General features: G+C 30.6%; 1 protein-coding gene across 5 annotated transcripts; it reads left to right on the forward strand.

The window, feature by feature from the left end:
* Positions 1-482: 482 nt before the first annotated feature.
* On the forward strand, positions 483-8,785 carry LOC105642097 (uncharacterized). Of its 5 annotated transcripts, XM_089719656.1 has the most exons (6): positions 483-883; positions 1,650-1,697; positions 1,801-1,925; positions 2,718-2,843; positions 5,449-5,523; positions 6,319-8,785. In XM_089719656.1, exons 4-6 carry the CDS (start codon positions 2,825-2,827, stop codon positions 8,457-8,459), a joined length of 2,235 nt encoding a protein of 744 aa, XP_089575782.1. In that variant the 5' UTR covers positions 483-883; positions 1,650-1,697; positions 1,801-1,925; positions 2,718-2,824; the 3' UTR covers positions 8,460-8,785. The 5 variants fall into 5 exon arrangements, with proteins under 5 accessions (XP_089575782.1, XP_089575781.1, XP_012082177.3 ...); XM_089719655.1 differs by having other exon boundaries at positions 1,650-1,925; XM_012226787.4 differs by lacking the exons at positions 1,650-1,697; positions 1,801-1,925 and having other exon boundaries at positions 484-883.
* Positions 8,786-19,644: the final 10,859 nt, after the last annotated feature.

Raw genomic sequence — 19,644 nt, forward strand, 5'->3', positions numbered from 1 at the left:
CAGGTGTGATGTTGTAATGCAAAGGTAGCTTGCATTTAATCGGAGAGGGGTTAGACATTCAGATTCGAAATATATATGCTCGGTTGCTGACTGACATGTTTTGAGTTATCCGGCAAATGTGTAAATATATTTTATAAATGCACTGTGTAAATTATAATAAATGTAAAAATATACTGTATAAATTATTATAAATTTAATATAAATTTATAAAATTATTTATTATATAAATTCACTCACTGGAAAAAATCACCTACGGCATTGCGGGACCATAAACCTAATGGGGTCTAATTTTTGACTCGGATCAATTCTCAGACTAGTCAAAATATGGACCAACGGAATCCGCCGGTGTAGAAAACTTCACCATTACATCTTAATCTTATGCCAAACACGCGCAAAGAAAGTGGCGTGGACAGAAAATGGAAGACCATGATGGAAAGCACATAAAATACTCATTAGTTACTGGGACCCACCAACTGCCAAAGAGGAGCTGTAAGTGGGGACAAGGAAACAAAAAAAATATTTGGAAGAAACGAAGGTTTCTTTCAGCTTTTCAGTGCCTTGCTTATTTGTACTTTCATCAGTTGTTAGTTAAAAACCAACCCCTCTTCACTGGATAATATGAGTTTTGTCCGGTGAGTTTTGTCTCGCCGGCAGATCAATCTCGCCTTTCTCTCATTCCGGCAGCTGTAAGACCAAACACATTTTCTTTTATTTCCTACTTGACTTCCTCTCGCATTCTTTTCTCTCATTTCCTTGCTAGAAGTTTTACGCTTCTCCTCCTCTTCACATAGTCTCTGGCGAGGTGGCGTGTGACGGCAACGCGTTTCTGTTGAAATGTCTATAAGGCATTTTTGATTTCTGATGTCTACTGCGAACTGAGCAGGTATAAAAAAGAAAAAAAGAATCTTTATCCTTCTTTTTCACTTGTCTTCGTGGAAGAAGAAAGGAATCTCAATGTTCTGGGGTAGGATTTTGTTATATTAAGAAGTAAATAAAAAGAAAAGAGAAATTTATAAAGAAACTAATATTTACTCTTATAATTGCCTTTTGTTGTTTGACAAATATTGCATTTTATTTTGTCTGTTTTGAAATTTACATTATAAAAAAATTAAAAAAAAAAAAAGGAAAAAGGTATATATATAATGGGTTGTCTCTGTTATTGAATCATTTTGCTTTTTATTGAGAATTGGAACATTCATTTCTCTAAAGTGATTCTTGTGTTTTTGGTGGTGGATTTGATTGGTCAAAATGATCTTCGGATTGAAGTTTTATGTGCTGTTAGTCTTGTAACAAAATCATTCATTACTTCAGTAGTTACTTACATGATCTAAGAATCAACCTTAGTAAGGTGCAGAATTTTTTTTATTGCATTTTTAATTACAATGTGTTTTGAATTCCCTTTGGTCAATGCTTGTGGGATGTAAGAGTTCTTTTTAAGCTGAGTAGCTAATCTAATGTGCTAAAAAATAAGTTCTTATTTTCCAAAATATGTTTATAAGTTTTATTCCTTGTTCTTTTAACATTTGTGTATATCCAAGGTTCTATTTTCATTGTGCTGGGTCGCAATTCTTTTTTCAAATGGATGTTTGTCCATAGTTATGGAAATGTTCACACTTCCTAATCAAATTTTGTTTATTGATATATTATAGACAAGGTAATCGGAAAGTGATTTGTGCATGGAAGATGAGCATTTCGTGGTTGGTATTAATGTTTTTGGTTGTTGATTGACTGATGGATTGAGCTTATGATTCTCAAGGGGCTAATGGAAATGATCTGTGTTCTTTGTCCTATTTATTGTAGAGGCTTTTTACCAAGAAGATTATATTTTAACTTTAGTAAATTGCTAAAGGCATGCCTCAAGCTCAAAACTAATCGAGGCAGATACTTTATTGCCTAAAAGCACATGGCAATTCTTTAGCTGCAAGGTGCAACTTGTGCTCCTCTGTTGTATATTGACTGCTATTCTTGAGGTTATGTTGTTTAAACTGTTTATAGTAGGTTATACTAGTTTATGCTCTGTCGTAACAGTCAATTCAACAGAAAGCAACAATAAAAGAATGAACTAGTCTTGACCTCTCTCTCCTTTCCTCCTCTACTCTACTCTTCTCTATCTGGGACTCATTCCAAGTAGATAGACACTCACATTCTTTTTGTCTAAAACATCAATTAAAATATTTTTATCTTGTATTTTTTCAGCTCTCTGCCCTAGTATGTAACATTGATTTTAGTCACTCTAGCGCTAATAACTCTATGAGATATCTTGTATGGCATATATGCCTGTTAAATCCAAAGAAAAGGGATTGTCAACTAAGTATTATTTGTCTTATGAATATGTGATGCGAATTTTGAATTTTGGCAAATTTTATTTCTTGTGTCTCACCTCTCAAAGGCATGTGCTTGTTCTTTGCTCCCACGTTTTAAGATCCCTTTGCATCTAATTTGAGCTTGTCCCTTTAATAGTATGACTTGAATTCTGTTGCAGTTTATTTCAAACTATAGTTGTCTGGTGATGAATTGTAATGTAGAGAAGGAAGTTCAGCATAGCAAGGGAAATAAAGATTACCTTTGAACTTCGGCAATTCTTTGTTTTTATTGGTGTTCAGTACAATGTATTTTGTTTAATTGTTTGTTAATTTCGTTGGGTATTGCAGTGTCATTTTCTTGAACATTTTCAATTTAGTTTTTCCTTTTTACGCTCTATATGCAATCAAATGCAGGGTTGCTCTTAATGGAAGCTGATTTATTATTTTGCAATCATCATCTTTCTTCAAGAAGGCAGTTTGTGCTGAGGAGAATGTAGAGATCATTTGACTACAATATTGAAATGGTTGAATCTATCAATGGTATGTACTGGAATGATAAACAATTATCTATCACAGGTTCTTCCGATCATTTTATTTGCATGGAGCGAGTTTATTCAATTACCAAATGTCTTTCAAGATGCATGCAGGTTTTGGCCTTGTCTTTTGCTCATAATAATTATGGTGGAAATTTTTATTTTATTTGAAGTTCTTTTTAATAAAAACAGAGAACAGGATCATAAAGGGAATCATAAGCAATGTGGTAAGTAAAACTGGTAGAATAAAGATGTATTGAACTGTTAGCATTATCTTTAGGCATGGCTGTTTTGCTTGCATATCCAAACATTACCTGTTTGTTGTCATGAAGAATAGCCTATTTATTCTGACTTCCTACTTCATTCGTTAATTTTGAAAAAGATATGGATTTTTTTACACCCCATCTGGTTTTTAGCTGGGTCTCACCGTCTGAGTGCAAACTTGAATCACAAAAACCCAGAAGCATTTTCATCTAAAAGAACCATCGGGAAGAACAACTATTCTCCCTTCTTTTAATTAGAGGATATTTTATCCTTTTGTTAGGAACTATTCATCTAAAAATGTTTGAACTTTAAGTGCGACTATGTCCATGCTTATGTTTATTGATGGAAGTCAATTGCTGAACCTTAGTAGGTTTAAATAGTTTGAACTTTAAGTGTGTACTTGTCTCTATTAATAGATATCAAGGGCTGAAATTTGTGAGGTTTTAAGTTATCACTTGAGGATGAACTCTGGATAATTGATCGAATCTTTTGCAAAGTCAGTGATTTATTAATCTTTGCCTATAAACATTTCCAATTTCCAGATATTTGATCAAACCTTACTTGAATCCTAAAGTTACTTATTTTAAGGGATTTGACATGGGGATGGAAAAGTGGAACAGAAAGCATCTCCCCATTTTGCTTCTTTCCATTAATTTTCTAAAATCTACCTCCCTTCACGAAACTTAGATCTGCCCACTGGTATTAAAGGCCATATGCTCAGATAAATTGGCTTAATAAGTGGGGAAGTTTTGGAATCATCTTGTATAACACCAGTTGACTTGAGCTCTGTCCAATGCTAATTTACTTTTATATCAGTTAATTACTTTGTTATATTTCATTATGGGATTTATTTCCAGAGGACCATCTCCAGCAAACCAAGTAGTCTTCTCTAGTCTCCCCCACCGTAGGCCAAAGAAATCGAGCATTATTGTCTCAATATCATATGTCACTTTTATAGGGATCTTAAAGAGGGACAAATAATATGGAGAAATACTGCATAAGCAAGCCAGAATTGAAGTAGTGCGTCCCTTAACAAAAACGAAGCTCCTTCCTAAGTATTTAATCTTTTTACAATTTGCACCCTGCTAACAAATGAAGACATGAAAACCCCCTTAAGTTAAAATGAAAACTACAGCATAAAATTTCCTTATTTTTTGACAACAATTTGGTTTCATCTGCAAATTAATGGAGACATGATGATATTGTTTGAAACTCTTTTGACACCCTGTATTATCCCTCTCAAAACACCTTTCAATCTAAATAGTTAGAACATTAACCACTGGAGTAAAAGGAAAATGAGTTTCCTTGTTGCATGCCTATAGAGAGGCCTCAAATCAACTCTTTGGCTGATAATTAGTGATGCCTATATGAACCAGGAAACCAAACACCCATTAATCTGCTTCCTTATCTTGTCCATAAACATTGACATTGTCGTGATTTCTTTAATTGATAATGCTTGTTTTCAAACATCGTTGTAAGTAGAAGGAACATAAATTTGGATCGGAAAACACGACAAGGATCTGCACATTAGGGTAAAAAGAATGAGAGGGCAAGAGTGAACTTAATGGCCTAAAAAACTATGATAAACAGCCTTGGGGGGGTTATGAAATGTCTTAAATATTTTCTAGTCTCCACTTTTCTTTTCATTTATAGAGCTTTATTTGGGAAGAGGCTACTAATTCTTGGGATTTTGGGACATACAATTTACAAGGAGCTACATTTTCTTGGAACTTTCAGCATTGAGGAAAGCTTTTAATGCTTCAGATTTTTGGAGAGCTTAACTTGAAGTGAAGCTTTTAATTTTTAGAATTTTGGGAGAAACATGTTGTGGGAATTAGGCATGTGAGCAATTGGTTTGACTTTTTGGTGTCCACTGATTATCAAAATACATTTACTGAATTGTTGTTGCAGCAGTGATGAATAGTGTGTTATCAACATGTTAGAGATTTTTAGATTGTAAAGAAGATTGAATCAGATTTTTGGCTGTTGGATCTAGCCAGGTTGATTGTGCATAACTTTGTCTTAGGTCTCTATCTCACTTCAAGTGCTTTTACTGCTAATTATCTGATTTACAAGATGGCATACTGTGTACTATTTTGTTTACTTTGCCTTCAACAAGTGTTAGAAGTAAGGAAGATCTTGTTCTGTATGTATAAATTTTTGTGGAGGAGATTTTTTTATTCATAAGATTTTTATTATGATAACAAAATATTGGTTTATTCAATCTTGCTGCTTTTGTTTTAAATTTGACCATGAATTTGGCACCTTTTGGGGATAAATATTACTGTATTTTTTCTTTGTAAGCTCATGGTACTACCAAATTCACAAATAGGATTATTATGGCTCAGGTTTTTCCCGAAGTGATTTGGAGGGCTCAGCTTCTGGACAGAGTTTGGATGGAAGTTTCAGGAAGTCTAGCTCTGGTTTGTGATAACATTTTATTGCTTATCTTTTAGTTTCATTTTTGTTCTCTTTTGTTGTTACCTTCTTCTCAATTATACATTTGTCTCGTGAAAATAGTGAAATTGTGAATGTTTCAATCATCTTCTGGCTTCTAAGAAACAAATTCTTGTTTTCAGAATTTCAACCTAGGAGATGATTAGGACGAACTCAATTTAATGATAGGCTTTAATCATATCATATTTTAAGGTACTTGAGAATCTTTATGGAGGATCCCATAATGGCGAGAAATATCTTTGTTTCTTTTTGCTTGTTTATTTCTTTGGCGATAAAGAAATATGCTATGGAAAATACTAGAAGAACCATGGAGTGAAATTGCAAAGCTTAAATTATAAACATAGTTGATGCCAATGGGACAAAAGAAAACAAAATGAAGAGAGAAAAGAAAAGCAAGAAAAATATTTCTATACTAAAGTTAGTATAAACAACTCTCTATAGCATGCAAGTCTTTGAACGGTCAAGTGTAATTTCCCATGCTCATTTAGTAAATATTGAGAGGTTTTTCTATCAAATTAGCTTGTATATTAAAATATTGTGGCGACTGGTACTCTGGTGACGATATAAAGGATACCATTGATTGTTATTGTGCATCAATAACCAATTAGCTTCCTTTGAAATAATCTTCCCCACCTTCACTTGATTAGTAAAAATTTTTTCAATTTCTGAATTCTTTCCATGCAATGTATTAATATTTGTCGTTTTCTGCCATATGTTAAAGTTTGGAATTAACAATGGCATATGAATTTCCATTGGTGCAGTTATCTCTGCCCGTAGTGTATCTAGCATTACTGCTTCAAGCAAGTCCCTTCCTACTTCTAGAAGGGTACTCAAGGCACTAAAAGACTATGGAAAGAAACTTGTCAACCTTGAGTTATTTAAACAGAGTCTTGAGGACTGGATTTTGGAAAATTTTCATGCAGATTCAGGCAATGATCAGTCTTTGAGGTCTCCCTTCTCAATTGATGAGTTGCGGAAACTTGATTTGGCATTGGAGGGTGTCCTATTTCAGCAACTATGCCGTATGCCTTGCTTACCTTATGCTTCTGATGATGCAAAAGAAGATAAGTATTTTGCAATAGAAGATTTTCTTCATACTATTGTGAATGGTCTATGGCGTACTTTCTGGCGAAAAAGCGGGCCATTGCCATTCTTTTTATCTTGTCCCTGTCATCCTGGATCAAAGTTTTACGCCGTACAGAAGGCAATATCAAGGGGAAGGCTTGAAGAGCTTTGTGGTTTAGCTTTGATGTCAAAAACTGGGAGTGATCCACAAGTTCATTGGGGTCAAGTTGTGGAGCTTGCCTTATTCAGATCAGATATATTATCAGATAACGAGTTAAAACTATCTGCCAGCTGCATATCTGACGCCCTCTTTTATGGCCTTCATATACTTATTGCTAGGAGTTTGAGCAAGCTCAAAACAATTAGCCATGATTCTGTTTTTATATTGGTTTTTGACTCTAAATTCGGTGGTGTGGTGAAGCTTGGAGGTGATCTCAGTACACTTGAAGTGAAGTCAACAAATCCATATCAATCTGTTATTGAATGGATTAAATGTCATGCTGAAGTTAGAGTTTCCACTGTTGACCGGGTTTGGAACAAGCTAGGTAATGCAAACTGGGGGGACCTAGGAACTCTGCAAGTACTTCTCGCAACTTTCTATTCCATTGTACGGTGGAATGGGCCACCAAGGAAATCAATAGCCTCTTTGGCCTCAGATCATATTCGCCGTCTTCAAAAGCGCAGGATAGAGTGCTGCCTTAGTGAAAATGAGAATGCGCTGGTACCTTTCCAACAAATGGAACATCAAGGAGAGAATATTGAACTTAACCAAATTGACGATCCTTCCAGAAAGCAAGCATCGCGTTTGAAGCTTAGGCAGGGTGAAATATTGATGTTGGATGACCAGCAGCAGGGGCATAAGTGTTTTCAAATTCGGGATTCTTTGATTGGAGAAAATTATTTTCTCTATAATGCTGTGTCTTTAGACTGTCCAACAGAGCTATTGACTTTATACATAGGTGCCCATCCACGTAGGCTGGAGCCATCTTGGGAAGATATGAGTTTGTGGTACCAAGTACAGAGGCAAACAAAAGTACTGAACATCTTGAAGCAGCATGGAGTTGCAAGCAAATATTTACCAGAAATTGTTGCCTCTGGCCGAATTTTGCATTCTGGTCCATGTAACAAGCAGAGCCCTGGGGGTTGTTGCGATCATCCATGGTGCGGAACCCCAATACTTGTGACATCTCCTGTTGGAAAGCAACTCTCTTTCATTGTAGCTCAGGATGGCTCATTTTCATCCGAGGAGGCAGTTAGATGTTGCCGAGACTGCCTTCTTGCTCTGCAAAATGCAGCAATGGCTGGTGTGCAACATGGTGATATATGTCCTGAGAACATAATTTGTGTTGTTGACTCCCAAGGGCCAAGAAATAGATTCTGGTATGTACCAATTTCCTGGGGACGCGCAGTTATAGAAGATAGGGACAGCCCAGGAATAAACCTACAATTCTCTTCATCCCATGCGCTTCAGCATGGGAAGCTTTGTCCATCATCTGATGCTGAAAGCCTCATTTACCTCCTTTTTTTTCTTAGTGGAGGGACTATGCAGCAGCAAGATTCTATTGAATCAGCATTGCAATGGAGGGAGAGAAGCTGGACAAAGCGTTTGATTCAGCAGCAACTCAGTGAGGTTTCAGCTCTTTTAAAGGCATTTGCTGATTATGTAGATAGCCTTTGTGGAACTCCATACCCAGTTGACTATGACATTTGGTTAAAAAGGCTAAATAGGGCTGTAGACGGCTCAGCTGACAGAGGTAAAATGGTGGAAGAATTATCATACACACTAAGGTTAAAGGATGTTGCAGAATCTTCGGGAGCTGCTGGAGGTGGCATTTAAATACAGAGCAGATGATACTTGCTTTTGTAATTAAGTCTGGCTGATTTTTGGTTAAATTTTCTTCAGCTAGCTTTCGTTATTCTAGCACATAGTTGAGACGCTATGGAATTGTTTTTTGTTCGTTAAAATGCCTTTTGACTTGAAAATATTATCCCCTCCTCCGGATTTGAAAAGTGGGGATATAGGACATGCTATGTCCTCTCATCTTGCACGAATTTTGCCTTCATTGTATATCGCATTGACATGACAAATTTGAGATGCATGCAATGCAAATTTTTTATTTTTATTTTTTAAAATAATGAGAGTCTAATGTCCAAATTTTGCAAGTTTTGCTGTTATATATGTTTTTAGTTTTTTTTTATACGGTTTAAAAGTTTTAATTGAACCAAATTTAAACTAGCTATTTATAAAAAATTCAAATCAAATCATAATAGTACTTAACTAAACTAACACTTATGGGTTGTGGCTTAGTTGGCAACGCAGAAGGGGATGTGAAAAGACTCTCGGTTAGCAACGCAGGTTGGGGATGTGGGAAGACTCTCGGGTTCAATACTCACTAAACGCACCTTTAGAGAGGGGGCAATGAGCCTTAACTGTGACTAAGCCTCACGCCAAATTAGGAGGTCATCGCCCCAACTGTGACTAAGCCCCAAACCGAATTAGGAGGTCACAGTAATGAGTCCGGACACTGGTGGTTTACACTAAAAAAAAAAAAAAAAAAAACTTATAGATAAGGTTCGATTTAGTTAGTTTTGGCAGGAATTTCAAAGAGAATAATAATATACTTTATATAAATTTGGGAACCGGAATAATAATATACTTTATATAAATTTGGGAACTAGGTAAATAACGAGATTATCTATAAGAATCTTAGTCAAGTGTAGAATAACGGGATTACCTGTAATAATCTTAGTAAAAGTGTAAAAATCCTAAAATATCCTTAGTCATTGGATAATTGATAATGGTTTGAGTTTATTAAATAATTTGAGTTTTTAATAATTGGTAAGTTAAAGTTTTTTTAAAACATTTAAATATTTTTATATTTTATTTTAAATATTTGATTCTATTTTGATTATAATTTAAATAACATTAGCGATAGTCAACTAATTGTTTTTGAAAATTATCATTTAAAATTTTTAAATTTTATTTTATTTTTATAAACTTTACCGTTAAGCATTTAAAACTTTTAATTTTTTTTTATTTTTTTTAAACTTTACCGTGTGGCATCTTCTAAATACAAATGTGGGAATAGGGAATAAGGGAATTTCAATATCGCCCTTAATGAAATTTGGAATATCTAAAATAGTCTTAGTTATAGCCAATTAAAAAATTACATTTTAATAATTGATTTAGATATAATTTATAAAAATTATTTATTAATTAAATACCTATAGATAATTAAGAATTTCAAAATTTTAAGTTGTAGTAGTGGTATAACCCACGCGATGCGCATAGCAATATTAAAGGATGAAATAATCTTTTATAATATTATTCAAAAATAATAAAATTGTATAAGAAAATAATCATGAAATGCATTACAAAATTGTATCTTATTGAAATAAATAGAAAAAATTGTAATGTTAAGATGTATCTTCTTAAATATCATGCGAAGCCTTTCACCAAGGTATGCAATAACAAAAGTCATGCATTATATGACCTACATCAAAAAATGCACACACATTGTTAATGTATTTTTTAATAGTGATAATAATTTTGAGAATTTAACTAATTATATTGAAATAAGAAATTAAGTAATTTTTATTTTATGTTTATGATTTATTATAAATGATTGTTTATTTATTTAAAATATTAATGCATTATACTTATTTAGTATACTATGTCTCATGCGTGTGAATGTTCTATTTTTTAAAAAATTATTGTATCACATACGTTCCTGTATCTCGTGTCCATATCTGTGCAACCTAGCTCTTAGTATATGAGATTACTCCACACACCAAACTAATCAACCAAGTTTTTTTTTTTATTACCAAGAAAAAATGATGTGTTTTTTTAATTTATTTTTTTTTTATTAATGATTGATCAGAAATACTCTCGTTACAACTAAAAACATATTTCAATAGTATTAGTAAGTCATTTGTTTTTGTCATACTCTAGAATTATTTCCCATCAGAGAGAGATTTTTTAACGAAAACTATGATAAATAAATAGAATTGGGAGGAGGTTAGCTCTAGGCTGCATATTGATCCGTTCAGTTATCAATAAATTTAATTTTTTTAAAAAAAAAAAGTCAGTCCAACAACTTAATTTAGAATTGAAGTGTTTTTTTTTTAATTTATTTTTATGTCTTTTTTTTTTAATGAATGATCAGAAATACTCTTGTTAAAACTAAAAACATATTTTGGTAGCGTTGGTAAGTCATTCGTCTTTGCCATACTCTAGAATTATTTCTCTTCAAAGGGAGATTTTTCAATGAAAACCGAATAAAAGTCAATTTATTCTCTGAACTTGTTTAGTAGGATCAAAAAGGTTAGATTTGATATTTTGAGTCAATTTTATCCTTGAACTTGTATAAAATGATTAAAAAGATTCGATTTCACTTTTTTTAAACCAATTTAACCCTTGAACTTGTTTTGATTTTTATAAATTAATAATTGATTTAATTTAATATGATTGACTTCTTATCCTTTTTGTTCTACACTTAGAACACTCAGATCAAACTTTTCCAATACTTATGAACATAAATTTTAAATGCATAAAAACATCATTTCTTGTAATATAATAAACTTATAAACAAGCGTTATAACTTTAATTTATTCAACATAAAAATGCATAGATTTCATAAGCGATAACCCAGTAATAGAGGTTAATTTTAAAATGTTCAAATTAATACATATTTATAAACTTAAAACCATCAATTAAGGTAAAGAGAGACACAATATACTTCATATATCATTTTTCTATATTTAATAATTAATTAAGTTTTTAATAAATTAGTCAGCTTGATCCCAACTGCAGTTTTAATAAATATTTGTATAATTATTTTCACATTGTAAGTACAATGAAAAATTAGAGATTAAATTGACTCAAAATGTCAAATATGATTTTTTAATCATTTTAAATAAATTTAAGGATTAAATTGGTCTAAAAAGTGAAATTGAATCTTTTTAATCATTTTACACAAGTCCAAGGGCTAAATTAGTCCAAAATGTCAAATCTTACGTTTTTTATTCTGCTAAACAAGTTCAGGGACTAAATCAACATTTATTCCTAATGAAAACTAATATAAATATATTGAAATTAGAGGAGGTTAGTTCTATGCTGTATTGATCAATTCAGTTATCAATAAACTTAATTTTTCTTTTAAAAAAATCAGTCCAATAATTTAATTCAAATTGAAGTGTTTTATTAATTTATTTTTGTGTCTTTTTTTTATTACTGAATGATCATAAATAATATCCTTATAACTAAAAACATATTTCGGTAATCTTAATAAGTCATTCTTCTTTGCCATACTCTAGAATTATTCTCATCAAATAGAGATTTTTTTCATGAAAACTATGATAAATAAATTGAAATGGAAGGAGGTTAGCTCTAGGCTGCATATTGATCTATTCAGTTATAAATAAACTTAATTTAAAAAAAAAAATAGTCCAACAACTTAATTCAGAATTGAAGTATTTTTTCAATTTATTTTTGTATTTTTTCATTAATGAATGATAAAAAGTACTCTCGTTACAACAAAAAAACATATTTTGAAAGTCTTGGTAATCATTCGTCTTCGCCATAATCTAGAATTATTTCCCTTCAAAGAGAGATTTTTTAATAAAAACTACGATAAATAAATTGAAATTGGAGGCTAGCTCTAGGCTGTATATTGATCAGTTTAGTTATAAATAAACTTAATTTTTAAGGAAAAAAATCAATAGAACAACTTAATTTAGAATTGAAAGTGTTTTCTTTAATTTATTTTTGTGTCTTTTTTTTATTAATGAATGATTAGAAATACTCGTTACAACTGAAAACATATTTCGGTGGTCTTGGTAAGTCATTCGTCTTTGTTGTACTCTAGAATTATTTCCCATCAAAGAGAGATTTTTTAATGAAAACTACGATAAATAAATTGAAATTGGAGGAGGTTAGCTCTAGACTGTATATTGATCAGTTAAATTATCAATAAAATTGATTTTTTTAAAAAAAAAAAATCAGTCCAACAACTTAATTTAGAATTGAAGTGTTTTTTTTTTAATTTATTTTTGTGTGTCTTTTTTTTATTAATGAATGATCAGAAATACTCTCGTTACAATTAAAAACATATTTCTGTAGTTCTGGTAAGTCATTCGTCTTTGTTATACTCTAGAATTATTTCCCATCAAAGAGAGATTTTTTAATGAAAACTACAATAAATAAGTTGAAATTGGAGGAGGTTAGCTCCAGGCTGCATATTGATCAGTTCAATTATCAATAAATTTAATTTTTTTCAAAAGAAAATCAGATCAACAAATTATTTTGGAATTGAAGTGTTTTTTTTTAAATTTATTTTTGTGTCTTTTTTTATTAATGAATAATCAGAAAACTTCCGTTACAATTGAAAACATATTTCAGTAGTCTTGGTAAGTCATTCGTTTTTGTCATATTCTAAAATTTTATTTTCCATCAAAGAGAGATTTTTAATAAAAACTATGATAAATAAATTAAAATGAGAGGAGGTTAGCTCTAGACTGCACATTGATCAGTTTACTTGTCAATAAACTTAATTTAAAAAAATATATATATATATCAGTCCAACAACTTTGGTAGTGTTTGGTATTGTTGTGGTTTCCTGTTTTTTGTTTTAATTTTGGTTAAAAAAAATGAAACATGTTTATTTTAAAATTGTTTAAATTTATTTTTTAACTTTTTTCAAAATCATTTAAAAAAACAGAAAATGTGAGTTACGAAACGACAAATCATGTTTTACCCCATTTTTTTTTTTTTTTGATACACTTGTTAGTACGCTTCTCCCTTCTCTCGCTCACAAGTCGTCTCTATAAATAAATACACTTCCCTCTCCTCCAGGTTGAAATCTATATCAAATTGGATTTGACTCTCCCCTGATCCATTTATAATTGTAAGATACAGCTGATGAGAGTATTCTCCAAATATTTGAGGAAGATCCATCTACTAAAGGCAGCTGAATTTATAAGGTATTTGAATTTACTTTATAATTTATTATTATTATTATTCATTGCACAACTATTATTATTTAGTTGAATTTTTTTTTTCAATTCTTTTACTTCGGTTGGAACTTGGTTGAGTTCATATTCTTTTTTTCATATTCCTGTGACACTCCATCTTTGAAGATTTTTTATTATCTTTTACTAAAATATCTGCATTCATTGCTCCAAATTTTGCTTTTATATCTGTATATGGATGTGTTTAGCAATTGATAAAATGTCCATTTTGGCAAAATGAGTGGACTGCATTCATAAAAATCTTTCTCCATTCTAGCTGGAATTTTTCTCTCTTTTTTTTTTATCATATTCATGTCATGCTCCATCATTTAGTTGTAAGCTTCCGTAACAAGTTGTAATTATTATATGTACTTAAAAATGTAGTTCTGAAAAAACAGAAAAAGCAACTAAATTCAATTTCTATATTAGTTTCTCTAAAAATGGTGCCTCTGATTAGATTAATGATTAAAAAAAAAAAAAGATCAGATCAATGTTTTCCTCCAAGAGATGCCTTTGGAAAGTGACAATCCAATAACTTGAAATGTCATTCTTAGCCAATCTGAAATGAAATGCACAAATCTGCTAAGTAATTACTGCTCTTTTGTTCTTATGATAAGAATCCATCTCTGTATCTCTCTCTAGAAGCTAGCCTTGCCATTCCTGAAGAGAAGAAGTGCTTAGAAAATATAAATGTAATGCAAAGAATGGGTATTGATATGGTTTTATCCATAATAGCTATGGTTATTGCTGCACTAGTAGAAATGAAAAAGCTTGAAATGAGTCAAAAAATGCCAAATTCAGAAACTGTTCCTATAAGCATATTTTGGTTACTGCCTCGGTACATTTTGTTAGGGATTTCTATATATTTACTGTTGTGGGTATGCAAGAATTTTTTTACAGTGAAATTCCTGGTAGAATAAAAACTATGGGAATTGCATTGAACACTAAGTGTTTTTGTTGTTGGAAGTTTTGTGAGTGCTTTTTTGATAACTCTTATTGAAATTTTCACTAGTTCAAGAGGGAAGGGAGGCTGGTTTAGTGATGACATGAAATAAGCTCACTTGGACAAGTATTATTAGCTTCTTGCAATTTTAAGTACAATGAGTATGTTTATTTTATGTTATTTTATGTAAATTTTATAGGAGTAGGAGTGATTTGAATAATGAGAGTTGTAGATGATAATTTTTAATTTGTTATTAAAAATTAACAATGGGTTGAAATTTTTAATTTGGATAATGAGTCATTATTGAATATTGAAACATAATGTACATCATTGGGTTGTTGACCATAGGAGAAATATGAATCAGAGATGAGCCATCTCATCAAAGAATCCATATATACAAGACAATGTCAAAAGTGACTCTCTCTTTCTCTATCTCTGTGTTTCTATGTATAAATATTAATTATATAATTAAAAAGTGTGGAGGCAATGCCATTTGCATGATTAATCTCTGTATCCATCTCTGTGTCTCATTGCATTAACTAGTTTGAAATTTTTCAAGATAAGACTTATATAAGCTTCTGCTAAGTATTCCATATTGAATGGTTACAAGTGTTACTGGAAAAGTTCTTATAAAAAATGAAAGACAGAAAAAACAAATTATTGAGAGGAACAAGTGTAAGGAGGAGAGTTGTGTCCATGGCAAGTTGCAGGGAAAGATTAGACGCACATTTGAATGTTATGGACCTTTTCACTGTTGTTGTTTTAAGATAATATAGTCAGGTTTCCACATATATTCATCCACACCTTCATATATATATATATATATATATATATTTTTGGATGGTCTTGATTTTGAAGGCTAATAATTCTCAAATGATATGTTTGGCTTGAGTTCATTTGAAGGCTAAATGACACAAGTTGTCAATTTCACCTATGATGCAATTTCAAATATTATAATCAAGAACTTACCGATGATTGTCAATTTTAGTGTAAGTTATTGAAAATGTGGATTATTGATAATAATTATAATTATCTTTTTAGTGTAAGTTAATTGGTAGTATTCATAAATATTTTTGTTTGATTACCTTACTATTCTTTATGTTTTTTTGATTAAATAGTTTATTAGTAGTGATATTAATATTAATTTAATTGTGTCAATTTTTTTGTCACGTTAGAAACATAATTTTAATAATTTTAAGTTTTTCTTAGATGGAGGAAATGAAATTAGTCAAAAAGATGCAATCTGGTCTGAAAAGTCTGAAGATTATTTTATATCCTTAATGGAGGAGGAAATGAAAAAAGGAAATAGAAAACAACTACTTTTACTAAGAAAGGTTGAAAAACAATTTTGGAATGATTGCTTGAAAAAACTGGAAAGCAATATACTCATATTCAATTAAAAAATAAATTCAATGCTCTTAGAACTGGATGGAAGAACTTCAGTAAGCTTCTCAAGAAACAGTAATTGGATACAATTAATTAACAAGGCAAATTAGTGCTACTGATGATGTATGACAAAGGTTAATTCAGGTATTAATTTAAATTATTTCTATTATTTTGATTTTTTTGGAGTTGCAATGAGTGCTTATTAATAATTTTCTCCAATTTAGGTTAATAAGCATGCTAGGAGATTTAAGAAAAAATTATGTAAAGAATATGAAAAATTATGTATGATTTATGGTGATACTATTGCTACTGGAGCTTATGCTCATGCCTCCACAAAAAGCCCTTCTATTAGTGAGGATGAAGGAAGTAATGGTAAAACTTTTGATGATTCAAACGACGAAGGACATGATGCTCCAAAAGGTAAGAAAGGGAAATATGTTGCTAGCTTAGAAAATAATTGCCATAGATCAAGAGAGCAATTTCAAAATGCAATGACTCAAGCCTTGACTATAAATGGTAAAAAATTCTAAGAAAAAGTTAGAAATAATGGGGAAAAATTAGTTTAGAAACATTATCTACTTCAAATGGAAATAGTGGAAATAACATGCAAGATCAAGAGTCTGTATTAAATTGCCGAAATATACTTAACACTCTTGAAGGAATAGATGGATTATCTTATACAAAAGCAACTAAACTTATACATGATAATCCGTATGGGGAACCATGTTTTTAGCTATGCAGAAGGAAGGAAAAAAGATTGGATGCTAAAAAACCGATCCTTGTTTGCCAACCACACAATTCTTAATATTTAAATTTGACTGTGATTTTAGCTATGTTTGATTAACTTTTGTTGACCTTTTGCATTTTTAAATTAAGAAATTTCAGAAGTGGTAATATGAGACATTTATTGTGATTTGTTGTTCTTATGATTAGTATTAATAACACCATGACTTTATGAAAGTTAATATTAATTGTCTTACATTTCAGTACTCCTAAATATACATATATCTTTTTATATTTTTTTTGTTAGGTTTGATTATTAAAGAGTTAAAATATGGAACTAAAGGAATTTCTTTCAGATTCTGACGAAGAGGAAGAGCAATTGTTAATTATTTATTTAATCAAGAGTACAACCACCTGTGCCAAAAGAAACATCGCCCACAAAAAATATCAGCATTAACAGGTCATGAGTGTGTTATAGAAGTATTAAATGGTCATCCCAAAAACATGCTTTGAGTTATTTCAAATGGACCAACATATTTTTATTAATTTATGTAAGGAGTTAAAAGGAAGAAGAAAATTGAAAGATTCTAAACTTCTTTCAGTTCAAGAACAACTAGCTATGTTTCTTACTACTATTGGTCAGAATGCATGACATCAATTTGTGGGAGATAGATTTCAACAGTCCATACAAACAACATCCAAATATTTTAGAAAAGTCTTATTTGCTATCTATTCTCTTGCAAAACATCTAATTGTTCATCTATCATTTGGAGATACTCCTCTAGAGATAAAATGCAATAGAGGATATTATCTATTTTTTAAGGTATAATCTCTTCAAAAGTCTTTTTTATTTAATAAGAAATAGATCTATAATTTTGTTTTCTTATCAATATTATTATTTTAATACTAGGTTTGTGTGGGAGCAATTGATGGTACACATATTTCTGCTCGTGTTCCAACTGATCAGCAAACTTCATAACGTTGTAAAAAAGTTAAGCCAACTCAAAATATTATGTGTGTTTGCTCATTTGAAATGCGTTTTACTTTTGTCGTGACAGGTTGGGAAGGAACAACAAATGATGCAAGAGTTTTCCTGAAAAACATTACTAAGCCAGAAAATAAATTTTCTATGCCACCACGAGGTAAATATTATTTAGTGGATTTTGGATATATTAATATGCCTGGTTTTTGTTCACCATATCGTGGAGAATGTTCTCACTTACGTGATTATAGAGATGGATGAAATCCACAAGGTCCAAAAGAATTATTTAAATACATGCATTCGTCTCTGCATAATTTCATTGAATATTGTTTCAAAGTATTAAAAGCACATTTTTCCATTCTTAGAGATATGGCTCCATATCATTTGAAGCAAAAAAAAAAAAAAATGCATTGTTCTTGCTTGTTTTGTCATTCATAATTACATAAGAATGCAAGGCAATATAGATACTTTATTTGTAGAATATGCAAATGATAACATGGTGATAGATGATGACCAAGGAATTGAAGCACATGAAATTGTCAACATCGATTCGAGCCAACTTCGTCGAATGAATAGCTTTTTTGATAAATAGCTCAACATTTGTGGCAAAATTATTATTATTATTATTATTATTATAGAATAATTCATTTCCTTTTGGATATGATTTCTTGTTTTAAATAAAAAAAATGATTCTATAATTGTATTCTCTCTTTGTTTTTTTAGGGATAATTGCAATTTTGGTGTATGAAACTTTGCAATTTTTTCTGTTTTAGTGTATGAATAGAAAAAGTTACAATTGTGTATTTGAACTCCCAATTTTTTGCAATTAAGTGAAATTTGTCTACGTGGATCGCCGGAATTCACCGGAGGATAATGGACCCACTTTTTAGTTTTTTAATTGTTGATTAGGCGCCAAATAAGATGCCGCGTGGGCTGCCACATAGATTAAAACTCAAAGGTGTAATAAATGACCAAAATATATCTTATCAGTTTTTTTTAGTATTTAAAACTTATTTTTACTTGGTTTGATATTAAAAAATATATAATTTTAAATTTTTGAATTTCATTTTTATCTATATAAGCAAGCTAAGATTGTAAAGCAGCTAAACAATTTGGTTACACCCATCTTAATTTATTGGTTTACTGCATATTAATTCTCTATTCTTTATTTTTGTAACTTTGCGGCTATTTTTTTCTTTTTCTTTTTTTTTTCAAATATATTATCGTATTGTTGTTAAATCAACTTCTATTTTTATATATGTTATTTTTTATTTCAAGATGCAGATGAAGATAAATAGAAAAGCTCATAGAAAATTGTTGTTTATATACTTTCAGCAATGTAAATTGTTCTCTTTCATTTTTCTCTTTCTCTCAGTTTATCAAAGAACATTGAAAATTTCTTTCATAGTTTATCTACAATCTCGAGTATTTTTCTTTTGCTCTATAATGGTTTCAAGGAGAAAAGCATAGAGAAAGTGAAAAGATGACATAAAATAAGATTAGATTTTTATTTATTCTTAATTTGTTTCCTTATTGAGGAGATTTATAGGGCAACCGTGCTCATGTTTTCATTTTTTTGCCATTGGTACAGAGTGAAAAGAATAAGGATTGATTTGCATATGATTATAAATCATCACAGAATTTTCTCTCGTTTTCTATTTTAGCTCAAACTGATTCCTATATATATGTGTGTGTGTGTGTGATCAATTTTATGATAAATCTTTTTCATTATCAACAAAAATAGTTACTTAATGTTGCACACCACTAGGCAATCATTATTATTATTATTATTATTTTATTATTATTATTATTAGGCAATTTTACCTTTCAGAAAAAAATACTATGCAATTGTTATTAGATAAGTTTTAAAAAATCTATCAATAGAATATACGTATGTAAAAAATAATTTATTTTTTTTAAATTGTATTGCTAAATTAAATTTAAAGTTCTTTACATTAATTTTTAAATTTTCTGCAAAAG

Source organism: Jatropha curcas, chromosome 3 (genome assembly GCF_041381405.1).
Source record: "Jatropha curcas cultivar XTBG-Jc1 chromosome 3, XTBG_Jcur_1.0, whole genome shotgun sequence".
In the NCBI taxonomy this organism is placed as follows: domain Eukaryota; kingdom Viridiplantae; phylum Streptophyta; class Magnoliopsida; order Malpighiales; family Euphorbiaceae; genus Jatropha; species Jatropha curcas.

Bases quoted from the DNA above. Each gene is read 5' to 3' on its own strand.
- LOC105642097 (XM_020682463.3), top strand. From the start codon at position 2,929: ATGTCTTTCAAGATGCATGCAG. The intron at 2,951-5,448 runs GTTTTGGCCTTG...ATTATGGCTCAG, and splicing joins GTCTTTCAAGATGCATGCAG to GTTTTTCCCGAAGTGATTTG. The intron at 5,524-6,318 runs GTTTGTGATAAC...CCATTGGTGCAG, and splicing joins TTTCAGGAAGTCTAGCTCTG to TTATCTCTGCCCGTAGTGTA.